We start from the raw sequence: 22,179 nt of genomic DNA, 5'->3' as shown, positions 1-22,179 counted from the left end.
ATGGGGGCCAATAGGATCAATCCAAGTGTGGAGAGGAGATAAATCCAATTTATAAAAGAAAAATACCCAAAAATAACTAAATGCCCACTTAAGATGAAGAGTTGACTGAGTACAAGGTTTATTCGTAAAAAACTAAGAATATTACTAAAAAAATGAGATATTTTGGGTATAATAATTCAATTTTGACACCTTGGTAAAGAGAAGGGGGCTCTTCAAGGAGGTGCCTATTTCACATGCGTGGTGGAGTTTTAAACTCAAAAATATTATGATATTTTTATCTCTCCTCTCTCCTAGATTAAACGAAATCAAAAGGGAGCCATACTAGGTCCAAATCTTGTCCAAATTCAGCCAAACTGAATCTAGAAAATTCTAGAAACTAGTTGGACTTGGTTAGAGGTCTCCCTCACCTAGAAATAGATCCTTAGCCCTTTGTAAAAAAATAAGAAAACGATACCATGCCAGTATTATACTGAAATAATAATATTTTCTATTATCATCTACAAATTGGAGAGATTGGAGTTTCTCTCTCTCTTCAATCTTCCTTGGAGTCTTCATCAACATACCAAACCAATTGGTTGGTTTGGGGCCTCTACATTGATTAAAGAATCAAGCAATCTAGGAGGTAAAGTGTGGTTTATGGTCTTTTTTTTAAATCTCCAAATGTTCTCTCTTCTCAACCTCTCTCAAGCTTGAGAAGCATTCAATTTAATGGCTTTTTAATACAATTGAAGTTCTTTAATGAATTGTAGTGATAAAACATATAAATTTTTATTTATGCTTAAATTAAATATTTTTTTTAAAAGCATGTCTTTCTCTCCCCCAAAGAATGGTCATTCCTATGACCTATTCTATATGCAAATGAAGCTTCTCATGAAGCAATTCTCTAATCTAAAAGTAATTTCTATGCTTGTCAAATTGAGGCCAAATTAGTGGCTTTTTAATGCTTTTATGCTATTTCATTCATGAAAAAATTAGGAATCAAGTCCATAATTGGATATTGATCTAATTAATGGTTATTCTTTCATATGATATTACTAAACTTTATGTTTTCGAAATTATTGAGAATTATTAGTAATAGCAGAGCGAAGTGGTATAATTTTTAAAAAATTAACACATAAATCATTTTCATTCATACCATATTCTAGGATTAATCATCCTAGATTAATTGAATGATTCTCATTATAATCATGAAAAATGATTTTTATGTTTATGCATAAATAGTTAATTAGAAAAAAGAGAAATTTCTAGTAATTCATTTTTATGTTAAAAGAGTAATCCCCATGACAATGGAAATCCATGTATTCTAATGAAGTAAGAGAAAAATGGGGTTGCTAAAATAATGTATATTTTATCTAAATATTAAAGAAGGATTTTTGTTAAATTTATCTTTTTGCATAGATAAATTTAAATGATGAAAGAGAAATTTCCACCATATTGGAATTCAAATATTTAAATGAGGAAAAGGTAATTTTTAGCATATTGAAAGTAATGGGTATTTTAAATGAGAAAAAGGTAATTTTTTGCATATTAAAATTAATGGATATTTTATTTAAATTCAAAGATAAATTTTAGATAAATTTATTTTATCTATGAGAAATATTTAAATAGTAAAAGAGGAATTCCTACGACATTTGGAATTCCATCATTTAGATATGGGAAAAGAGAAATTCTTAGCATATTGAAATTAATGGGTATTTTATTTAGATTTAAAGATGAATTTTAGATAAATTTATTTTATCTATGAGAAATATTTAAATGGTAAAAGAGAAATTCCCATGACATTTGGAATTCCATCAATTTAGATGGGAAAAGAGAAATTTCTCGCATATTGAAATTAATGGGTATTTTATTTAAATTTAAAGATAAATTTTAGATAAATTTTAGATAAATTTATTTTATCTATGAGAAATATTTAAATGGTAAAAGAGGAATTCTTATGACATGTCACATGCACTCTGCACTCAGTGCATGGTGACAACATGGCTCATCATCAGAAGTGCAGCAGTTGTACAGTTTTAGAACCCAATAGGATGATATTTGTCGTACGCAGTGACCCCATTGTACATCCTCAGTCCAGGATAAGTCAGGCACAAGCTACGTAGGTCATTCCTCAGCCTTAGTGGGTCAGTCAGTCAGTCAAGTCCCTTAACCCACTTGGAGAGAATCATTGATGCATGTAGAGTCAGCAGAAGTCTTAGGGTTTGCATCAGAAAGCACTCTACATCTTGCATAATATGCATACATATGCTTGTGCATCATTTAGAACATCCCCAAAGCCTTAGGGAATTTACTGGGATTTATCTGGTATTTTTCCCATATCTATTAGTATTTATTTATCATTATTTGCATTATTGGGCAATTATAAATATTAACTTTATTAAATGACCAACCTCCAGTTAGTATAAATAGGCTTGCCTAGAGCCTCTGTTTTCCTCATTCAGTCTTCATTGTGCTAAGAGCTCTCCTCTCTCTTGCTTTCAGCCCAAGACTAATCCAACCCTAGAGCCCATAAGCTTGCTTCTCCAGCCCTTGAGAAACCCTAGCTTCATTCAGCCCTGAATTCAGCACTCAGTTCAGGCCCAGATTCAGCATATCCTTCACCTTCAGCTCAACGCCAGTTTGCAGCCTCCAGACACCTGCGTTTTTTTGTCCAGCAGAGCAGAAGACCTCTACGTTTTCGGTCCAGCAACCTCAGTACCCTGCAGCTTCTGTCCAGCAATCCCAAAACTGCTGCGTTTCAGTCCATGAGCACTCCTACAGGCCTGCGTTTCTGTCCACAGCAGTATCCAGCCCTGAATCAGCAGTCTACAGCAGTTTCCAGCCTTGAAACTGTGGTTTACATCAGTGTCCAGCCTTCTATGCATCATCAACACATTTAGCAGTCATCTAGTGAAGGTAACTCAGCATTCATATGTGTTTTCAGCATTCTAACAGTGTGTAGAACAGTCCACCTTCTTCTTCTTTGAGCCTCAGGTGTGCAGCCCTTCCTCATGCCCTTGGGAAGAGTGCATAGGCTCGAGATCAAGTCATTGAGGTGTTTCTACAGCAGTGTACAGATCAGCCGCTCTCCGATCCTCCGAGATCGTGCGTTTGGCTTATCTACAGCCCAAAGTCATTCTCTCTAAAGTAATAAAGCAAATACTATCTCGTTATCGGGATAGGGGGCCCCTCAGTGGGTAATTCGGGACCCAATCTGGTGTACAGTTCTCATATCTCTCTCTCATCTCTTTAAAGTTTGAAGTAAATGAAATGGATTGCTAAACTCACGAAACTCAGGATACAGAAGACGGTGTGAGCATATTGTGTGACAGGATCAACCAATACAAAGACTTCCGCTGCATATCACATTGGTATCAGATTCAGATAGTCCACACACACCGTATCCTAGCGTGGGGGCATCCTCGGATGGTTAGATTGCGTTCCAGCACGACCACCGACTTCAGCATCATGTCTACAGGAGAGAGTACTCACCAGGCAAAAGACGTCTCCCCCGAAGGAGACCTTGTTCTTCCACCTACTGCAGACACCATAGCTCTTCTTAGAGCTCAGAACCAGCTACTCATGGAGCGTCTCCAACTCTTGGAGGCAGCAGTCCCTCTACACCTCCAGCAGCACCCGACTACATCTCCCTCTTCTTTCAGATGGAACAACAAAGGAGAGAGGACGAGGCCCGAAGGAGAAGAGGAAAAGAAGAAAGACGGGACTATGAGGAAGCCCAACGCAGGATCGACAAAGATTGGCGTCAGGCTGACCTCGCCGCTCGGCAACACCAACGTGAGCTTGATCGAGAACGTATGTTACTCGAACACCAACGAGAAAAGGAGGCCATACACTTGAGGTATCAGCAGCTCTCCTCAGTCTCCCCAGTCATAGGTGTCACCAGCCATCAGCCTGCACCAGCAGCAACCACCATCATTCGCAGTCAACCAAATTTCAGTAAGTATGATGGTAAGTGTGATCATTCATCTGTTAATCAATTTATTTATCAGTTTAATGCTCATTTTCCATTAGCTAGGATCACAGACCCACAAGACAAAGTCCACTTAGCGGCTCCCCATCTCACTGGTGAGGCAGTCACTTGGTGGCAGCATTGGTCTAGTATTCATACTGACCAAGGCACAGGTGTCACAGCCTTTGACTGGGACATCTTTGTCCATGACCTAAAGACCAGATTTCTCCCGCCCCAGTACATGACCGGTCTGAAAGACGAGTTCTATGGACTCAGACAGAACGGTTCCCCAGTGCTTCAGTTTTTCGGTAAGGTTATTACTTTAGCACAGCAGTTAGGGTTATCTGAGCAGGCCAAGATGGAGCAATTCATTCATGGATTGGACTCCAACATTCGGTTCACAGTTCATAACTTTGAACCAAGTACATATGACCGGGCTCTTACTCTCGCTCAGAACTCAGAAATGAAGCTCAACGGGGGCAAGCCCAAGCAGACATCTCAGTCCAGTACCAAACCCCAGCAGGCAGTAATCAGCTGCACAGATAGGGAAAGGTAACGCATCTTCTAAAGATGCTAAGAAGGACAGCAGTAATAGCTCCAGTTCAGGGGGTAAGAAGGATAAGGAACCTAAGAAAACCCCTGATGAAAAGGCTAAAGCAGGCATTACTCGAGGTTATCTTCCTCCAGAGGAGCAAAAGAAGTACCAGTCAGAAAATAGATGTTTTTTTTGTCATATTATAGGGCATGGTAAGAAGGATTGCCACAAATGGCAAGCGGCACAAGCTGCCAAAGCTCCTTCTGCCACAGTTGCCACAGCCTCCCCAGCTCCTCCAGCCCCGCCTACTACCTCAAATGCAGTTCAACTTTTACCTTCCATGTATCCTATGCCATCCGTGGTATTTGATGCTAAGCAGGAGGGTGAGAGCGATGCTGCTCAGAAGAGCCTCATCCGAGCTTATGGCTCTACCCAGGGCCGACAGTTTGTAGTCCTATTCGATATGGGCAGTTCTGAAGACGCCATCTCTCCCCAGTTGGCTAATAAATTGAACTGCACATTAGTCTCATATCATCTGGATGTGGACGGGTTTACACCTGGTCTTCGCACCCACATTTCCCAGAAGGCACAGCAGTTTGCCTTTGAAGTTCAGAAGGCCTCATTTCAACGAGATTTCATCGTCTCACCTTTGTTGGGGTGTGACATGATCTTAGGAATTCAGTGGTTCCGTCAGTATGAGCCTATTCCCAATTGGGGGCAGGACGCTTATACTATTTGTAAAGGTTTTCCTGAGCCTGTCATGATTCGGGGGGATAGAAGCATTCTTGGCATCCCATTGATTTTGCATCTCCAGGTCCGACGAGCTATCCGCAAGGGAGCAGAAGGAGCACTCTATGTTCGTGCTCAAACAGCCCCTCCCTCATTAGTAGCATCCATTACATCTTCAGTCCCTTGGCAGACCTCCTATCCAGACACCAGGACATTATGCTTAGGGACGATCTCCCACCCAGTCGCCCACCCTCTCGCCTTGAGGACCATCACATTGATTTGGTCCCTGGATCAGATCCTCCTAGCAGTTTTCCCTATCGTCTTTCCAAGACTTTAGAGGGCGAGTTGAAAAAGCAGTTATCTGAGCTTCTCCGAGCCGGATTCATTCGGCCTTCTTCCTCCCCATTTGCTGCACCTATCCTATTTGTCCAAAAGAAGGACAAGTCTGCATGCCTTTGTGTAGACTACAGGGCATTAAACAAACTCACTATCAAGAATAAGTTTCCTATGCCAAGGATTTACATTTTGGAGCGTTTAGACGGTGCTAAGTTTTTCACTAAGATCGACCTCAAGGGTGGTTTCCATCAGGTCCGCATTTTTGAAGCTGACATTCCAAAAACAGCTTTCAGGACAGAGCGTGTTCACTACGAGTTCTCATAGTCATGCCTTTTGGGCTTACAAATGCACCCGCAACGTTCAATAAGATGATGTCTAGGATTTTCACAGTCCACATTGGGAAGTGTGTCTTCATATTCCTTGATGATATACTTGTCTTCTCAGCCACTGCGGAGCAGCATGAGAAAGATGTGGAGAAAGTCTTGCAACTTTTGCGAGATAATCAGCTCTACATAAACGCCAAAAAGTCTATCTTTGGTGTTAAGGAAGTTCAGTATTTGGGCTACATCATTGGTTCCGATGGGATTAGACTGGACCCATCAAAGGTTCAGGAGATCTTAGATTGGGATATTCCTAAGACCGCCCAAGAAATCCGTTCATTCGTAGGTCTTTGTCAGGCCTATAGCATACATGTCCATCAGTTTTCCAACCTTGTAGCACCTCTTACCGACTTGCTCAAGGGGGTGAAGACTCGCAAGCAGAAAGTCTCAGTTTTACAGGTAAGGTGCATTCCGTGCACTCCAGAAAGCTGCCTCAGAAGCACCTGTATTAAAGTTAGCATCCTGGGACGAACCTTTCGAGGTCATCACCGATGCCAACAATGTAGCCATAGGTGCAGTCCTCCAACAGGACAATAGACCCGTGGCATATTACAGCAGAAAGTTGGATGTTGTCGAAAAGAATTATTCGGTATATGACAAAGCGCTTTTGGGTGTGATCACAGCGCTCAAACACTGGAAGCCTTTTCTTTACGGACAGGCTTTCACAGTGAAAACAGACCACCAAGCGCTTAAGTGGCTTCAGACTATGCCAAGTGCCCAGTGGAGTGATCGACAGGCCACGTGGGGTCGAATCTTCCAACAGTTTGGAGGTATGATTGAATACATCCCTGGTAAGCATAACCCAGTAGTAGCAGATGCTCTCAGTTGAAAGTCTAGCATCCAGGCAGTCCAAGAAGCTACCATTCTCGAAATCACGGGAAAGGACTTGGATAGTATGAAAGACCAATATGTCGACTCCCATGAGTTTGGTACTCAGTATAGTTTGGCCCTTACTTCTGAGCCTGGCCCACTATTCAGTATAGAACGGTTGGTTGTTCTACAAGAATCGTCTCTGTGTTACTCGAGAAAAGCATTCCGCTCTTCTCCACGATGCCCATGACTCCTTAGTTGGAGGACATAGGGGTATCAACAGTACCCTCGAGAAATTAGAACGGTCCTTTTATTGGCCAAAGATGAGGCGTGATGTCTATGCACATGTACAAGCCTGTAAGATTTGTCAAAAAGTCAAGGTTCCCCATTCAAAGAAGGTAGGTTTACTTCAATCTTTGCCTATCCCCGAGCGACGGACCTTTCATCGACATATCTATGGACTTTGTAGGGCCTCTACCACTGGATCCTGTAACACTCAGTGTTTTACCATTGTGGATCGCTTTAGTAAGTTCTGCATGCTCATCCCATGCAAGCATACGGCCACAGCTGAGGACGTAGCCCGTCTGTTTCTCAAGCATTGGTATCCAATTTGTGGTTTCCCTAGCACCATAACATCAGACAGAGATTCCAAGTTTACCTCGCATTTCTGGAGGACATTATTTGAAAACTTTGGAACTAAGTTGCAGTTGTCTAGTGCATTCCATCCCCAGACAGATGGCCAGACAGAAATTTATAATCAGTTGGCCTTTGATGTCCTCAAGTCATACTGTCATGACCAGCAGTCCAAATGGGAGCACTATCTTCCGTTGGTCCAAGCTATCTTGAACGACACGCATTCATCCAGTGTCGGACGGACTCCATATGAAGCAGCCTTTGATCGCCGTTTTTCTTCTCTTTTGACGAGAATGGTGTCTCCATCTTTATAGGCTAATAAAACCACGGAAGCATTTTCCGAGATCATTGAGTCAATCAAGGACCGCTTGACCAAAGCTCAGGAAGCATATAGCAGACAGGCAAATAAATCTACATGAGATGTCCACTTTAAGGAAGGGGATTGGGTCTATTTGCGTATCATGAAGCAGAGATTGAAACAAGTGGGCAAACGTTGTCCCAAGCTTTCATTCCGTAGTTTTGGCCCTTTTCCAATAGTTAAGAAGATAAGTGATGTCTCAATAAAGTTAAAGTTGCCTGCCACTTGGACAATGCATGATGTTTTCCATGTTTCTTGGCTAAAACCATATGTTGGTCCAGAAGTGTTTGATGTTTCAGATGAACAGCAGCCAGACGTGGAAGACGGGGCAGAAGTACTGAGCCTGAGCAGATCCTTCTTCATCGATGGAAGCATGGTTCCGATCGATGGATTCGTCAGTTTTATATGAAGTTCCGAGATCGAGGCACCCACGAAGCCGTATGACTCAACGAGGAGTTCTTCCAGGAGTACCCCCAGTTATTGGCGGACTACTTGGAAGCCATGAACCTGCCGCCAAGCTAATCACAGGAGGGAATGTCACATGCACTCTGCACTCAGTGCAGAGTGACAACATGGCTCATCATCAGAAGTGCAGCAGTTGTATAGTTTTAGAACCCAATAGGATGATATTTATCGTACGCCGTGACCCCATTGTACATCCTTAGTCCAGGATAAGTCAGGCAGCACGAGCTACGTAGGTCATTCCTCAGTCTTAGTGGGTTGGTCAGTCAGTCAAGTCCCTTAACCCACTTGGAGAGAATCAGTCATGCATGTAGAGTCAGTAGAAGCCTTAGGGTTTGCATCAGAAAGCACTCTACATCTTGCATAATATGCATACATATACCTGTGCATCATTTAGAACATCCCCAAAGCCTTAGGAAATTTACTAGGATTTATCTGGTATTTTTTCCATATTTATTAGTATTTATTTATCATTATTTGCATTATTGGGCATTTATAAATATTAACTTTTTTAAATGACCAACCTCCAGTTAGTATAAATAGGCTTGCCTAGAGCCTCTTTTCCTCATTCAGTCTTCAGTGTGCTAAAAGCTCTCCTCTCTCTTGCTTTCAGTCCAAGACTAATCCAACCCTAGAGCCCATAAGCTTGCTTCTCCAGCCCATAAGCTTGCTTCTCCAGCCCTTGAGAAACCCTAGCTTCATTCAGCCCTAGGTGCTTCTCCAACCCTTGAGAAACCCTAGCTTCATTCAGCCCTAGGTGCTTGCATTCAGCCCTGAATTCAGCACTCAGTTCAGGCCCAGATTCAGCATACCCTTCACCTTCAGTTCAACGCTAGTTTGCAGCCTCCAGACACCTGCGTTTTTCTGTCCAGCAGTAGTAGTCCCCTGCGTTTTCTATCCAGCAACCTCAGTACCCTGCAGCTTCTGTCCAGCAGTCCCAAAACTGCTACGTTTCAGTCCATCAACACTCCTACAGGCCTGCGTTTCTGTCCACAGCAGTATCGAGCCTTGAATCAGCAGTCTACAACAGTTTCCAGCCCTGAAACTGTTGTTTGCATCAGTGTCTAGCCTTCTATGCATCATCAACACATTCAACAGTCATCTGGTGAAGGTAACTCAGCATTCATATGTGTTTTCAGCATTCTAACAGTGTGTAGAACCGTCCGCCTTCTTCTTCTTTGAGCCTCAGGTGTGCAGCCCTTCCTCATGCCCTTGGGAAGAGTGCATAGGCTCGAGATCAAGTCATTGAGGTGTTTCTACAGCAGTGTACAGATCAGCCGCTCTCCAATCCTCCGAGATCTTGCGCTTGGCTTATCTACAGTCCAAAGTCATTCTCTCTAAAGTAATAAAGCAAATACTATCTCGTTATCGGGATAGGGGGCCCTTCAGTGGGTAATTCGGGACCCAATCTGGTATACAGTTCTCATATCTCTCTCTCATCTCTTTAAAGTTTGAAGTAAATGAAATGGATTGCTAAACTCACGAAACTCAGGATACAGAAGACGGTGTGAGCATATTGTGTGACATGATCAACCAATACAAAGACTTCCACTGCATATCACATGACATTTGGAATTCCATCATTTAGAGGGAAAAAGAGAAATATCTAGCATACTGAATTAATGGGTATTTTATTATGAGAAATATTGATAATAAAAGAGAAATTTCCATGACATTAGAATGCAAATAATTAAATGCAAAAAAGAGGAATTCCCATGGTATTTGAGATCCAAGAAATTAAATGAAAAGAAGAGGAATTTTTAGTATAATTCACTTTATGATTATTTATCAAAAGTGAAAATATGGATAGAATTGATTTCTGTAAATCCCATGAATTCTTTTATTCTAAAGAGGAATATTGAATATAATTCAATTGAGGAATTGAGAAGGAATATAGAAATAGTCGTTCGAGAAAAGGAACCTTTAAAGGAACCTTTAAATAGGCCAAGCAATTTGTAAAAATTTAGAAAAAAGTCCCATTACCAGAATCAAACTAGAAAAAGCTACTAAATGGGAATAGCATGTGAAATGGATGCGATAAGTTGTGAATGAATGTGATAAGGTGTAAATAGGATGTGATAAGATGTGAATGAATGTAATAAGATAAAAATAGAATGTGATAAGATGTAAATGGGATGCGATAAGATGTGTACGAGATGTGATAGGATGTGAATAGATGTGATAAGATGAAAATAAGATGTGATGTAATGGAAATGGATGTGGATGTGGATGTGTATGTGTATGTGAAAGAATGGATGTGGATATGTATGTGGAAGAATGGATGTGGATATGTATGTGGAAGAATGGATGTGGATGTGTATGTGGAAGAATAGATGTGGATGTGTATGTGAAAGGATGTGATGTCGATGTGAGTGAATGGATGAGATGTAATGTGATGTGAATCAGGATGTGAATGAATGAGATGTGGTCATGTGAATCAGATGTAAATGAATGATATGGGATGTGAATGGATGAGATGTGATCTGATATGAATTTGGATAAGAATGAATGAGATGAGATGTGAAATGAATGTGATGTGAATTGAGATAGATGTGAATGAATGATATATGATGTAAATGAATGAGGTGTGATGGGATGTGAATATGGGTAGATGGGAGTGGATGAGATGTGATGAGAATAAATGAGAAAAGATGTGATGAGATGAAAAATGATGTGATTAGATAAGAATAGGAATACATATGAATTGGATATGGATTAAGAAATTTGGACAGATGTGGAACAAGGTGAAAGACGAGAGTTCATGATAGAAACTGTATTTATGACCTGTTTTTAAATGACTGTTTTATGTCAATAATGCTGGGGAAGCATTCTGACTGTCTTGAGAATGAGGTCGTGGAGACCTAACTAATAAAGTTGTAACAGCTGACTCTGGAGAGTCAATGGAGGATGTCTCGCATAAAGCAAGGTCGTCGACCGAGGTCTTGACCAGTCTCGGTTTGATTTAAATGGTGAGCTTCTGGTACGGTGGATAAGGGACCAAGGAAGTGGCCTATGAGTGAAGCACTAGGTGACCTACGAAGAAGAATCCTAGAGGGTGCTAACCATACGGTGCTCGGGCTCTGGGTTACCAAAGATACCCACACGTGCGTCAGGGAAGATATTGGAACAAGGAGTAAGAGTTGTTTTCTAAAACCGGGCATGGATCTGGTTGATTGACCTTGTTGCTGATCCTCAACGGATGAGTCCATGGCTCTTTTATATGGATCTCTTGGTTGATCTTGCTGATCTTCAACAAAGATTCCATCTTGATTTTTATAAGTGAATATATTGTCGGGTACTATGAGCTAGGAACTATCGAAAGGCCCCTAGGGACACGTGGTGAGTGACACTATGGTTTCATTAAATGATTGTTTTAAAGATAGCTGAATCTGTGAAAAAGGTAATTTCATATTGGGTGTGTAAGTGGTGTGATGACTGGCATTAAATTTGCATGAATATTTGGCTAGGAGGCCTAGGAACTCTTTTCCCTGGTACCCGGGACAAAATCTAACGAAATTCCTAATTGGATCCCATGACTACAGTGGTTGGGCGGTTGGCTAATCCATGGGACTGTAGGCTGGAGTGATGGATCCATAAAATGACACTCAATTCTGTTATAGTAATTGTTCTATGGAAAAAGAATCAACGGATGTGCCTCTCGATGGGAAAAAAAACGTTGGTTTCTATGACCCAAGTGCAAGTTTCTTCCTTGATTTGACCAAGTGACTCACAGTATAATGACCCTGACTACGTTACAGTACAAATTTCCTGGAGAAATCACTCGTGCTTTCCAGTAGGGGGAAGTTTTTTTGGGTTCGGTTTTTGAAGAACCAAGGGATTAGTCTCTTGTCTGGATATCCGTGGTGGGTGAGGCCCCGAGTGAGGGATCCTGCCCCGTGCAAGAAGTGCTACTTCCGCTACTAGCACCCCCAAATCCGCCGTTGCGCAGAGGGGGCAGGGATCTTTCAACTCAGGCTTTTGTGCACTTGGAGATGATGGACACTGATGTTTCATTTTCTTCAAGCAGGGAGGAGGAGGTTGCAGGATTCTCCGCCGCCGCAACGGATACTCAGGAGTGGATTCTAGATAGTGGTGCTTCCAGGCACATGACTCCTTCTCGTTCAGATTTATAGGATCTCTACAGGTATTCTGGTCACATTCTTACTGGGGATACATCCACTATCCCAGTTCACAGTGAGGGCAGGATGGAGATAGTTTTGGATGGCAGAGGGGGGAAGCATTCCTCCCAGCATGTGTTGTATGTTCTGTCACTTGGTTTTCATCTGTTGTTAGTGCATCACATTTGCAAGACTGGCGTAAGGGTGGAGTTTGATGAGCATAAAGCAACAGGCCAGGTAGTTTGAAAAGGGAGAGTGAAGAATGGAGGTTACAAGCTTTTAGCTCTCTCTCTCCTCCCAAGTCCTGAGTTTTGTGATGATGAGTGGCAGTCTGGTAATGGCCACTTAAGTATGGATATGTTGTAGGTGCAAGCTTTTCGGGACCAGATGGTGGATAGCTTGCCAGTTTTGATGGCAGCAGTTTTGGCAGGAATTTTCCAGTACTGATGTTGGTGGTTCTTGTGTTCATCAGTCAGAGAAAACTGAACAAGTAACTTATGCTCTGATGTCTCGCAGTATTCGAGACAAAGAAACTCCTTTAGATGAGGATGTTCTTTCCCACGAGGACCTCTCGGAAAGCTAGGTAGGTGGCAGTTGATTACTTGTAGAAGGAGGTGCATTCTCTAGGCTTTGTGGTTTTGGATTCAAAGGGGGTGGTGGATAGGTTTTAGAAGGCCTTGCGTGGTCTTCAGCAGGTTTCTAGGACTTGGCTTTGCACCATGACAGGTGTTGTCCTGATGCCTCTTTGACTCAAAAGTAGAATGGTTCATTGATCTAGTTGATGGAAACCAGATTGGACGTGAGCTTCCTGATGATGCAGTTGAGCTCATGGTTGCAGATGACTCTTTGGGAGGCAACATTGCATATCCTGTGGTTTATGCGGCATGCAAAGGATCATGGACTCTTTTACACAGGAGGGGGATTGATTGATGGAGTCTGACTCCACGGTTGGAGTGACTCAGTTTGGGAAGGAGATTCAGACACGAGGAAATCTACTTCAGGCCGACGAGGAGCAGTTTTATGGAGCAGTAAGAGGCAGTCATCTTTTGCCTTGTCATTAATAGAGGCATAGTACCAGGCTGCTTGTGATGCTGCTTATGAGGTGGTGAGGCTGCAGAGGTTGCATTGCAGGATTGGGCTTCCACTAGAGGAACCCATGGTCATCCAGAGGCACTTTGTTTGTGAACAGATCATTGCTGATGATGACATCTTGCTAGAGTTCTGTTCGACGGAGGATAGTACGGTGGACGTCTTCACGAAGTCTCTATCTCAGGATTTGCTCAAGCAAGCACCCCAGCTCCCTGTGGTTGGTTTCATAGCTAGGAGCTGAGAGGGGATGTTAGAAGTCATCTCCTGTCTTTATGTGGACACCAAGGCCTCTGTTGTAGGTGTGCCCACCCATTGTATGTGTTTTCTCATTTTTCCTCTCCCCATATTTTTCCCCACTTTTTTTCATTTTTTTTGTGGTTTGGGTGGTAGCCCTGAGGTGGCAGGATGTCTTAGTATGTGCCCGACTACAGCTGTTCATGTTTACTGATGTTGGCCGACTGTGTGGACACCTTCTTGGTGCTAGCCGACTGTACACAGTACTGGCCGACTGGTTTATTACTAGTCGTTGTGGACATGCTCCTGTCGACTGCCCTACAGTAGGCCGACTGCTATTTGGGGGCCATATAAAATGGCCCCATAGTCCCTTGTCGTTTTGTCTTGTATTCAAGATCTTCTTTGTGTATATAGAGCAGAGTTACACGCCTCTATCTCTCTCCCTCTCTTGTGCTATTTTTTCTACATTGTGTTTGCTCTTGTGTTCCCAAATTCAATCATCATCTCTGATGCGCATTCTGACAAGACCTCCAAAAGCTATTGGTGTTATGCAAATCCAAGGGGAGGGGTGATAGAATGTGCAACAAAAAAAGGGAAAGTGGAAACACAGGAGAGAGAGTGAGAGAGAGAGAGAGAGAGAGACGGAGACGAAACACAGGTGAGAACCTGCTCTCAATATCATCATCCAAAGGAATACATGTCCCGAGCAAGAGGGGAGAAAACCTCGTATGTGAGGGACTGCAAAAACAAACAATGCTAAGCAAGCAATGAAGAATAAGGGAGGCAAGCCAACTATATATATGCGCATATGAAGGTAGTGGACTAGGGAAAAAGGTCCTCCACGACTAGGAAAAAAAGCCCGACTCCATAAAATGGGCAATAATATGGGAAAACATATGTGAGGGGTGATCGGCCCCTCTAGATAACACGATCAGTCCTAGAGGCTAAAATAGGACACCAAACAAGAAGCCACCCAGTAAACAAGGGGATGATATCTAACACCCCGGATGCTGAGTAAAATCTAAGAAGCCAAAGACGACGTCCTCAATCAAAGATGAAAGACTGCAGAAAAGAAACAGGTACCAAGAAAGCTCCAGAAGCAATCTCCTCAGCAACTCAGCTACAAAAGCAATAGAACAAGTGCTGCTCCAAATAATGGTTCCAAATCCAAGTGTATGAACACTCCCCGAAGTTGTATGTTGTGTATCTAGCCTAGAGAAGGTATGAAAAAACTCATAACCAACCAAGATCGGATCCTATATAGAACCAATCCTGGGAGAAGCGAGTTCCTCCTCACTAGAACCCTCAAAAGAAATGGAGTCACTCTGCTCCAACTCTGTACCAAGAGTAGCCAAATGCTGTACAAAAGCATCCTCCTCTGAAATATCACCATCGCAAGATGTACAGACTCAGTAGAAAAGATAGGGTCCATCTGCTCAAACTCCATACCATGAGTTGTCCAATGGTGTACAAAAGTACACGCCACTGAGGTGGGCATCACAAGATGAAAGGACTCCACATCCAGCTCTGAAAACTGATGTCGTCTGACTGGTGCAAGCCCAACCTGATTCTGATCCAAATCCAAAAAATCTAGAAGTACTAGTGTGTCCCAGGCACAGTTAGCAACCACAAATCTATAGCATCCCACTAGGTCCAAAAAACCATCCTCCAAAACAACAAACTTGCACAAGGGGTAGCGGCGGCAGAGGCATCCTCAGAAGCATCACAAAGAGAGATAAAGGTAGACTCTTCATAAAATAAGGGAAGCACGAATGTAAACTGTAGTGGTAATAACAAAGAGAGGTAAAGGTAGACTCTTCATAAAATAATAAGGGAAGCACGAATGTAAACTGTAGTGGTAACAAAGTCCTCAAAAGCATCACTAATAGCAAAAGACTATTCCAAGAGTAGAATCACATCCCAAGAATCAGTAAACAAAGAAATGATCCAGGTGAGAGGATCACACCTCAAGGGCAAAACACCCTCCTTGTTCTGTAAACACTGCAAAGAATAGAGACTCAAACAAAATAAACTTTGCTCAGGATCTGTGAAAGGGTCCATTTGCTCAAACTCTATACCATGAGTTGCCCAATGCTGTACATAAGCACACTCCAATAAGGTGGGCATCGCAAGACGAAAAGACTCCACATCCCCCTCTGAAAAAAGATGTCGTTGGTACAAGACCAACGTGATTTTGATCCAAATCCAAGAAACTGTAGAAGTACCACTGTGTCCCAGGCACGGTTAGAAACCATAGATCCAAAACATCCCACTGGGTCCAAAAAAACATCCTCCAAAACAACAAACCTGCAGAACTGGCAGGGGGAGGGGCATCCACATCCCCCTCTAAAAAAAGATGTCCTCGAACTAGTACAAGCCCAACCTGATTCTGATCCAAATCCAAACTCTTGAAGTACCATTGTTCCCCAAGCACGGTTAGCCAACCACAGATTCAAAACATCCCATTGGGTCCAAAACTCCAAAACAACAAACCTACAGGGGGAGGGGCATCCTTAGAAGCATCACAAAGAGAGGCAGAGGTACACTCCTCACAAAGAGAGGCAGAGGTAGACTCCTCACAATGAGGAAGGGAAGCAAGATCATAAACTATACTCGGTAACAAAGTCCTTAAGAGCATCACTGAGAGTAGAAGATTTTTCCATAAGTAGAATCAGATCCCAAGAATCAGCAACAAATAAGTGATCCATGTGAGAGGATCACACCTCACAACAAGCAAAACACCGAGATTGTTCTACAAACACTGCAAAGAGCATAGGCTCAGACAAAATAAACTCTACTCAGGATCTCTGAAATGATCACTGCTCTCCTCGAAGATCTGTACACTCCTATCATCACAGAAGAAAGTCTCCACAGAAACAAAACAGCTCCCAAAACTGATCCTCAAGTGAAGTAGCTGGAAATGGGTCCCCTCTCAGTGTTCCTTTGGGAAGAAAAATGCAGCCAAAACACTGTTGTCTAGCAAAAAACAGCACTCCACCACCAACAGAAGACAAGGAACATGAAGAATCCAAGTAAATATGTAGGCCAAGAATAAAACACAGGTATAGATGCTCCAAAATCAACAAAATGCTGGATTGAAATCAGAAATTTAGTATCCTCCTCAAGTAGCAAACTACCTCCAAAGCTACAATCCAAACAAGAAACCCCCTCTACAAGTGATCTGAGTCCACTGGAGAAGAAAACGCACCCAAACAAGGGCCACACACCTGAAAATTCAGGCTAACTAGTGTCCACACCTCCTATAAGGAAAAATACTGAAGAGAAGGTACCTTCGAGTCTAACAGATGAAGCCCAGAAGACGGTAGATGTACCAGCAAGATCAGTTCAGAAAATGCAACAACCATGGCTATTCTCGGGGCAGTAGAAAGGCATGAATCTAAAAACGCATAAGAAATAGGTACACCCAAGCCTCAAATCAGCAAAACATCAGAAAACCTATAGGAGAAAAAACAAGGCATGTAGGCTACTGTTGTCTTGCACAGAATAGGCGTCCAACACTACAAGGGGTAGATGTTGCTGAATACTGAAGACTTGTTGCAAAATTGCTGTAGACAATCATCTATAGAAAAATGCAGCACTCTAGGTGCTACTCCCTAAAAACAAAGTAGAAAACAGGTGAGGGGGAAGTCTTAGGAGGCCAAACCAGCTATAGATGACCATGGGCTGCAATGGATAAGCGCCTCAAAGAGGCAGGCGACCAGCAGAAGCAGCAACCTATGAGAGGGAGAGGAGGGAGCATCCAACATTGTTCTTCACCGGTGCTCTAATACCATGATAGAATGTGTAGCAGAAGAAGGGAAAGTGGAAACACAGGAGAGACAGCGAGAGAGAGAGATGAAGAGGAAACATAGGTGAGAACCTGCTCTCAATATCATCATCCAAGAATACATGTCCTGAGCAAGAGGGGAGAAGACCTCGTATGTGAGGGACTGCAGCAAACAATGCTAAGCAAGTAGTGAAGAATGAGGGAGGCAAGCCAGCTATATATATGCCCATATGAAGGCAACCGACTAGGGAAAAGGTCCTCCACAACTAGGGAAAAATGACCAAGACTCCGTAGAATGGGGAATAATATGGGAAAACATATGTGAGGGTGACCAGCCCCTCTAGCTAACATGGTCAGTCCTAGAGGCTAAAATAGGATACCAAACAGAAAGCCTTTAAGAAGGAGATGATGTCTAACATTTTGGTCATTATGACTACGCATATTGTTGAGCATGGTGATGATGATAGAATCTTTGAGATAGACACATACATGGTGATTGATTGAGATGATATGCTTTAACTGATAGAGATTTATATTATATGAATGTTTGTTTAAGATTCTATGATTCTTTTCTTATATGATAAGAATCTTGGATATGGCATGCATGATTATTTTGATATTTGAGAGGATTGCTTTAATGGTATAAATAGCACGATTAAGTGAGATTCAATGTTTGCTTAGATTAAGTTGTATGATTAAGGTATGACTAGATTTGGGACCGTCACACTCTACACACAATCGACGTGAAGAAGCTTCACCCACCTTAGTCTACAGCAAACCCTAACCAACACTATTTGTAAAGGAGAGAAGAGAATCATGCTTGTAAAAGAAGAAGCATGGACATTGAAGATAACAGATGACTATACTTGGTGGAGTTTGATATCACATCAATAAACATAATTGAGTCATGTAATATTATCTCTATCATTACTCTCTCTCCACCACCCTCTCTTTTCTCTCTCTACACAAAGAGTCGACATGAAGAAGCTTCACCCACCTTAGTCTACAGCAAACCCTAACCAATACTATTTGTGAAAGAGAGAAGAGAATCACGCTTGTAAAAGAAGAAGCGTGGAGATTGACGATAACAGAGGACTTTGTTTTTTCATCATTAGCTTTTGAAAAGCTTTTGCTTTTTTCTTCTAAGTGTATACCCAAGAGAGAGAGAGAGAGAGAAATTTAGACTACTGCACATAACAAAGGAAAGATCATCATCACCACCACCACCATCTGCAGCAGCACTAAAGCGGCATCGAGATTAGGGCATCACAAGGAAAGGTGTCGAGAGTCGAATATCACCATTGTGACCGCCTCCATTAGCATGTGGTTCTCGCGTGTGTTGCCTTGGGAGAGCTTTAGAGCTCTTGTGCACCTTAATCCAAGCCCCGATCTACATGCTACGTTCTCTGTGGTGTGGTATTCACATTGTCGTGTTTGTTGGTGCCAGTCGGTGTGGTTTGGCTGGCTAGTCATAGCCGTGTGTTCAATGGTTTTCGTGGTCATTTTCAATGATGGTCTCTTCTATGGTAGTTTTCTACATAGTGAGATTGTGGGCTTCTTGGGCCTAGCCAACATTCGCACGGTCATTTTATTCTTTAAAAATTCACATAAAAGATTTATTTTTTTCACAAAAGAAAAAAGGCTAAAGCCTTGCTTGCTTTTTTAAGAAACTTAGAAATCCTCCCATGAGGGGATTGTAATTTTTCCAAGAAGTATAAGGTCTTACCAATGACCTTTTCCTTGGAGTGTGGTCACACAAGCTTGGTGCTCTTATGTGCACGCTTCTCAAAGTTGCTTTTTGTGGTAATACCTTCTTGACTCTTCCACAAACATAAATTGATGTATTCACACCAATCCTTAAACATGTCACCATGGAATTCAAGTAAATGACATATTAGAAAGAGTGCTAAATATGTTGTCGCTTACACCCAGTCTAACATGGATAAGGCTAGTACTTCAAAAAAGTATGAAGCGTTATCTACCAAATTACAAAAGTTGTTCCTACTAGATGGCTTATCTCCCCACCTATGCGTAGAATGTTCGAAGGATCGTCACATTTTACAAGCTACGAAGCCCCAGGCAAGTTTTTCTACCACCTTAGTTACTCTATCTAGGTAAAATTGAACTCCAAACTAGAGAAGTTGATATAGCCATATCTAGCCTCTTGGGATGGCTTGGTTTTGTTATCATAGATGACATTGATTGTGCTGTTGGCATTGTGTAAAAAGATGGCCATTGTGTGGCTTACATGAGTGGAAAATTGAACTCGACAAAAAGAAATTACTCCGTTTATTACAATGAACTCCTAGTAAAAATTTAATCCTAAAGACATTGTTTATATAGGTGTAAATTCATGGTTTGTATTGCGATCAAGCACTTAAGTGGCTTCAAATCACAATTGAGTGACCACTAGGCTTATAGTATTAGTTTTTCATAGTGGTTTGTGTGACGATTAACAATAATATGAAACAGTCTAACCGAGTTGTAGATGTTGTTAGAAGAATAGGAGTTACTTCTTTTAATTTTATGATCTACTCCACTTTACTTAAACTTGAGAGGGTTATTCTTCATGGTGTACAAAAACAGTACATATATGGTCTTAGCAGAAAAGAAGTTACTACTTTTAATTTAATAATTTACTCCATCTTGACCTTGAGAGGCTTCTTAGTCATGATATGCAAAAGAACTACATTATGGGCACACACGCTTGAGAATGACCATGTCATTTTATAGTGCATGATGAGCGGATCTTATACAAAGATCACCTTTTATAGTGCATGATGAGCGGATCTTATACAAAGATCACCTTTATAGTGCATGATGGTTGGATCTTACACAAATATCACCTTTGTGTAGTTAAGTCTCATAGGAATGCACTTCTCCACATGACATTGGAGAAACTTGAGCGGTATTAGCTAGCAATGTACAAGGATGTCTTGACATATGTTGCCCATTGTCTGATTTGTCAAGAGATTAAGGTACCCCATGGCAATAAAGAAGGGATGTTAATACAACCTCTACCAATTTTAGTTGGATCTTTTCAAGACATTGTTCTAGATTATGTTATGAGCCTCCCTAGTAGTGTAGGCAATAGGAATATGACTTGCTTGACTATCATCAGTAGCACTATTTTCCATGACTTTGCTATAGTATTATAGCCCACAAGGGCACTTCACCTACAAAGGGACGATCAAACAAAGATACATAATCAATAATCTTTTCATATTAGCTTTTGACATCCTCAAGAGTTATATCTGAGTGACCATAAGGTAGTGGGGATAATTTTTATTATTAGTATAAACAAGAAAGAATCTTTTTCTTCATCGACTAAGGTAAGTGGGGTTAATTTTTTTCAGTAGTATAAACAATTTTGAGTGACTCCTTTTCTTATTATCCATTGTAAGCCACTTGACAAGGTTGGTTTTTAGATATCTTGTCACTCATTGAGATAGGGAGGACCATTTCTAAGATTCTCGAAGCCAACAACATGAGTGAGTCCTTGAATGACTCCTTTTCTTGGTTCTTTACCAATTATAAAGAAAATCAATGATGTCACTACGCAGTTTTGACTACCAGCGAGTTATTAGACAATGCACCTCGTGTTTTGCCGGTTGGCTCTGCTGAAGCATTATATAGGACTAGTAGATGAACTTCAAATAGACATCCTCGATGTGCTTAAGTTTTACTAATATGGGTGCTAAATTTTCAAAACACGTTAATTAATTAGTTGCGCAAGAGGAACCTTAGGGGCGGTGGTATTATACAGTTTATTTAGGGGGTGGTATTATAAGGTTTATTTTTCTTGTGCAAGAGCAACCTTAAGGGGGTGAAGGTGGTGAGGATTTCTTTGAAAGACTCTAGATTCTCGAGAGTTTGGATGGAGACTATAAAAGCTTGCCTCTCTTTCATCTTTCTCTCTACAGACACAAGCAGGTGGTGGAGGAGCCGTAGAGTAGGAGGCAAACATGAGGAGGCTCATCTTTCTCTCTCCGAAAGGAGGACACGAGGAGGATGTAGAGAGAGAGAGAGAGGAGCAAGCACCTCTCTCTGCAACAGTCTATAAAAAGGCTTTTTCCTAACTGGCTCAATCTGCCTCACTGGTAGTTTGGAGATGGCGAATCAGAAATGTTCATTTTTATTTTAAAAAAAGGTATATCTGGAGAGAGACGATCTCTTAGTTTGAATTAAGACAAAGATGATGTCTGCAGTTTGAGAGAGAGAGAGAGAGAGAGAGAGAGAGAGAGAGAGAGAGAGAGAGAGAGAGAGAGAGAGAAAGAGAGAGAGAGAGAGACGACGTCTGTGATTTGGATGATCACGCTGTAAATATTTTTTAAAATTATCTTGAATCGATGGAGACAGAGAGCATTCACTTACGCTTGTGACTGATTTGGACGATCACGCTAAAAATATTTTTTAAATTACTTAGAATCAATGAGAGAGAGAGCGGGCACTAATTAATGATAAAATTCACTAGACCAAATATTAATCATATTAAGTGGAAGAAGTGGTCTTGCACCATTTCAAACATGGCATTGGTCACAAGTATCACTTCATGATCAAGTTCAAGGATTAAAGAACCATAAAGCAGAGGGTTACAAAAGCCCGCATTGAACCACCAGGACCTATCAACTCTTCTCTAGGGTTACAAAAGCGAACCGGAGATTCATAACTGAAATAGATTGTACCTATCAACTCTTCTCTCGGACATACACTCTGAGCCTCAGGTCCAAGAGTCCCGTACCACGAGACTGGCTGCCCA

The 22,179-nt window shown here is 41.7% G+C and overlaps 2 protein-coding genes across 2 annotated transcripts in view; one reads left to right on the top strand and one right to left on the bottom strand.

Moving 5' to 3' along the window:
* Positions 1-12,893, top strand: part of LOC147605885 (uncharacterized) — a 32,900-nt gene extending 20,007 nt beyond the window's left edge. The window contains exons 3-4 of the mRNA XM_086792543.1: positions 12,677-12,750; positions 12,827-12,893. Of these exons, the coding sequence (XP_086648669.1) occupies positions 12,677-12,750; positions 12,827-12,893 (141 nt within the window). The remainder of the gene's footprint in view (positions 1-12,676; positions 12,751-12,826) is intronic.
* The window catches only part of LOC147605884 (MADS-box transcription factor 23-like), a 105,470-nt gene that overhangs the window by 63,864 nt on the left and 19,427 nt on the right, over positions 1-22,179 (bottom strand). The gene's annotated exons all lie outside the window — the stretch shown is intronic.

This window comes from Cibotium barometz, chromosome 58 (genome assembly GCF_041138505.1).
Source record: "Cibotium barometz isolate CiBa-2024 chromosome 58, ASM4113850v1, whole genome shotgun sequence".
Taxonomy (NCBI): domain Eukaryota; kingdom Viridiplantae; phylum Streptophyta; class Polypodiopsida; order Cyatheales; family Cibotiaceae; genus Cibotium; species Cibotium barometz.
The sequence above is the reverse complement of the archived record's forward strand: the minus strand, read 5'-3'. Positions and strand labels throughout refer to the sequence as shown.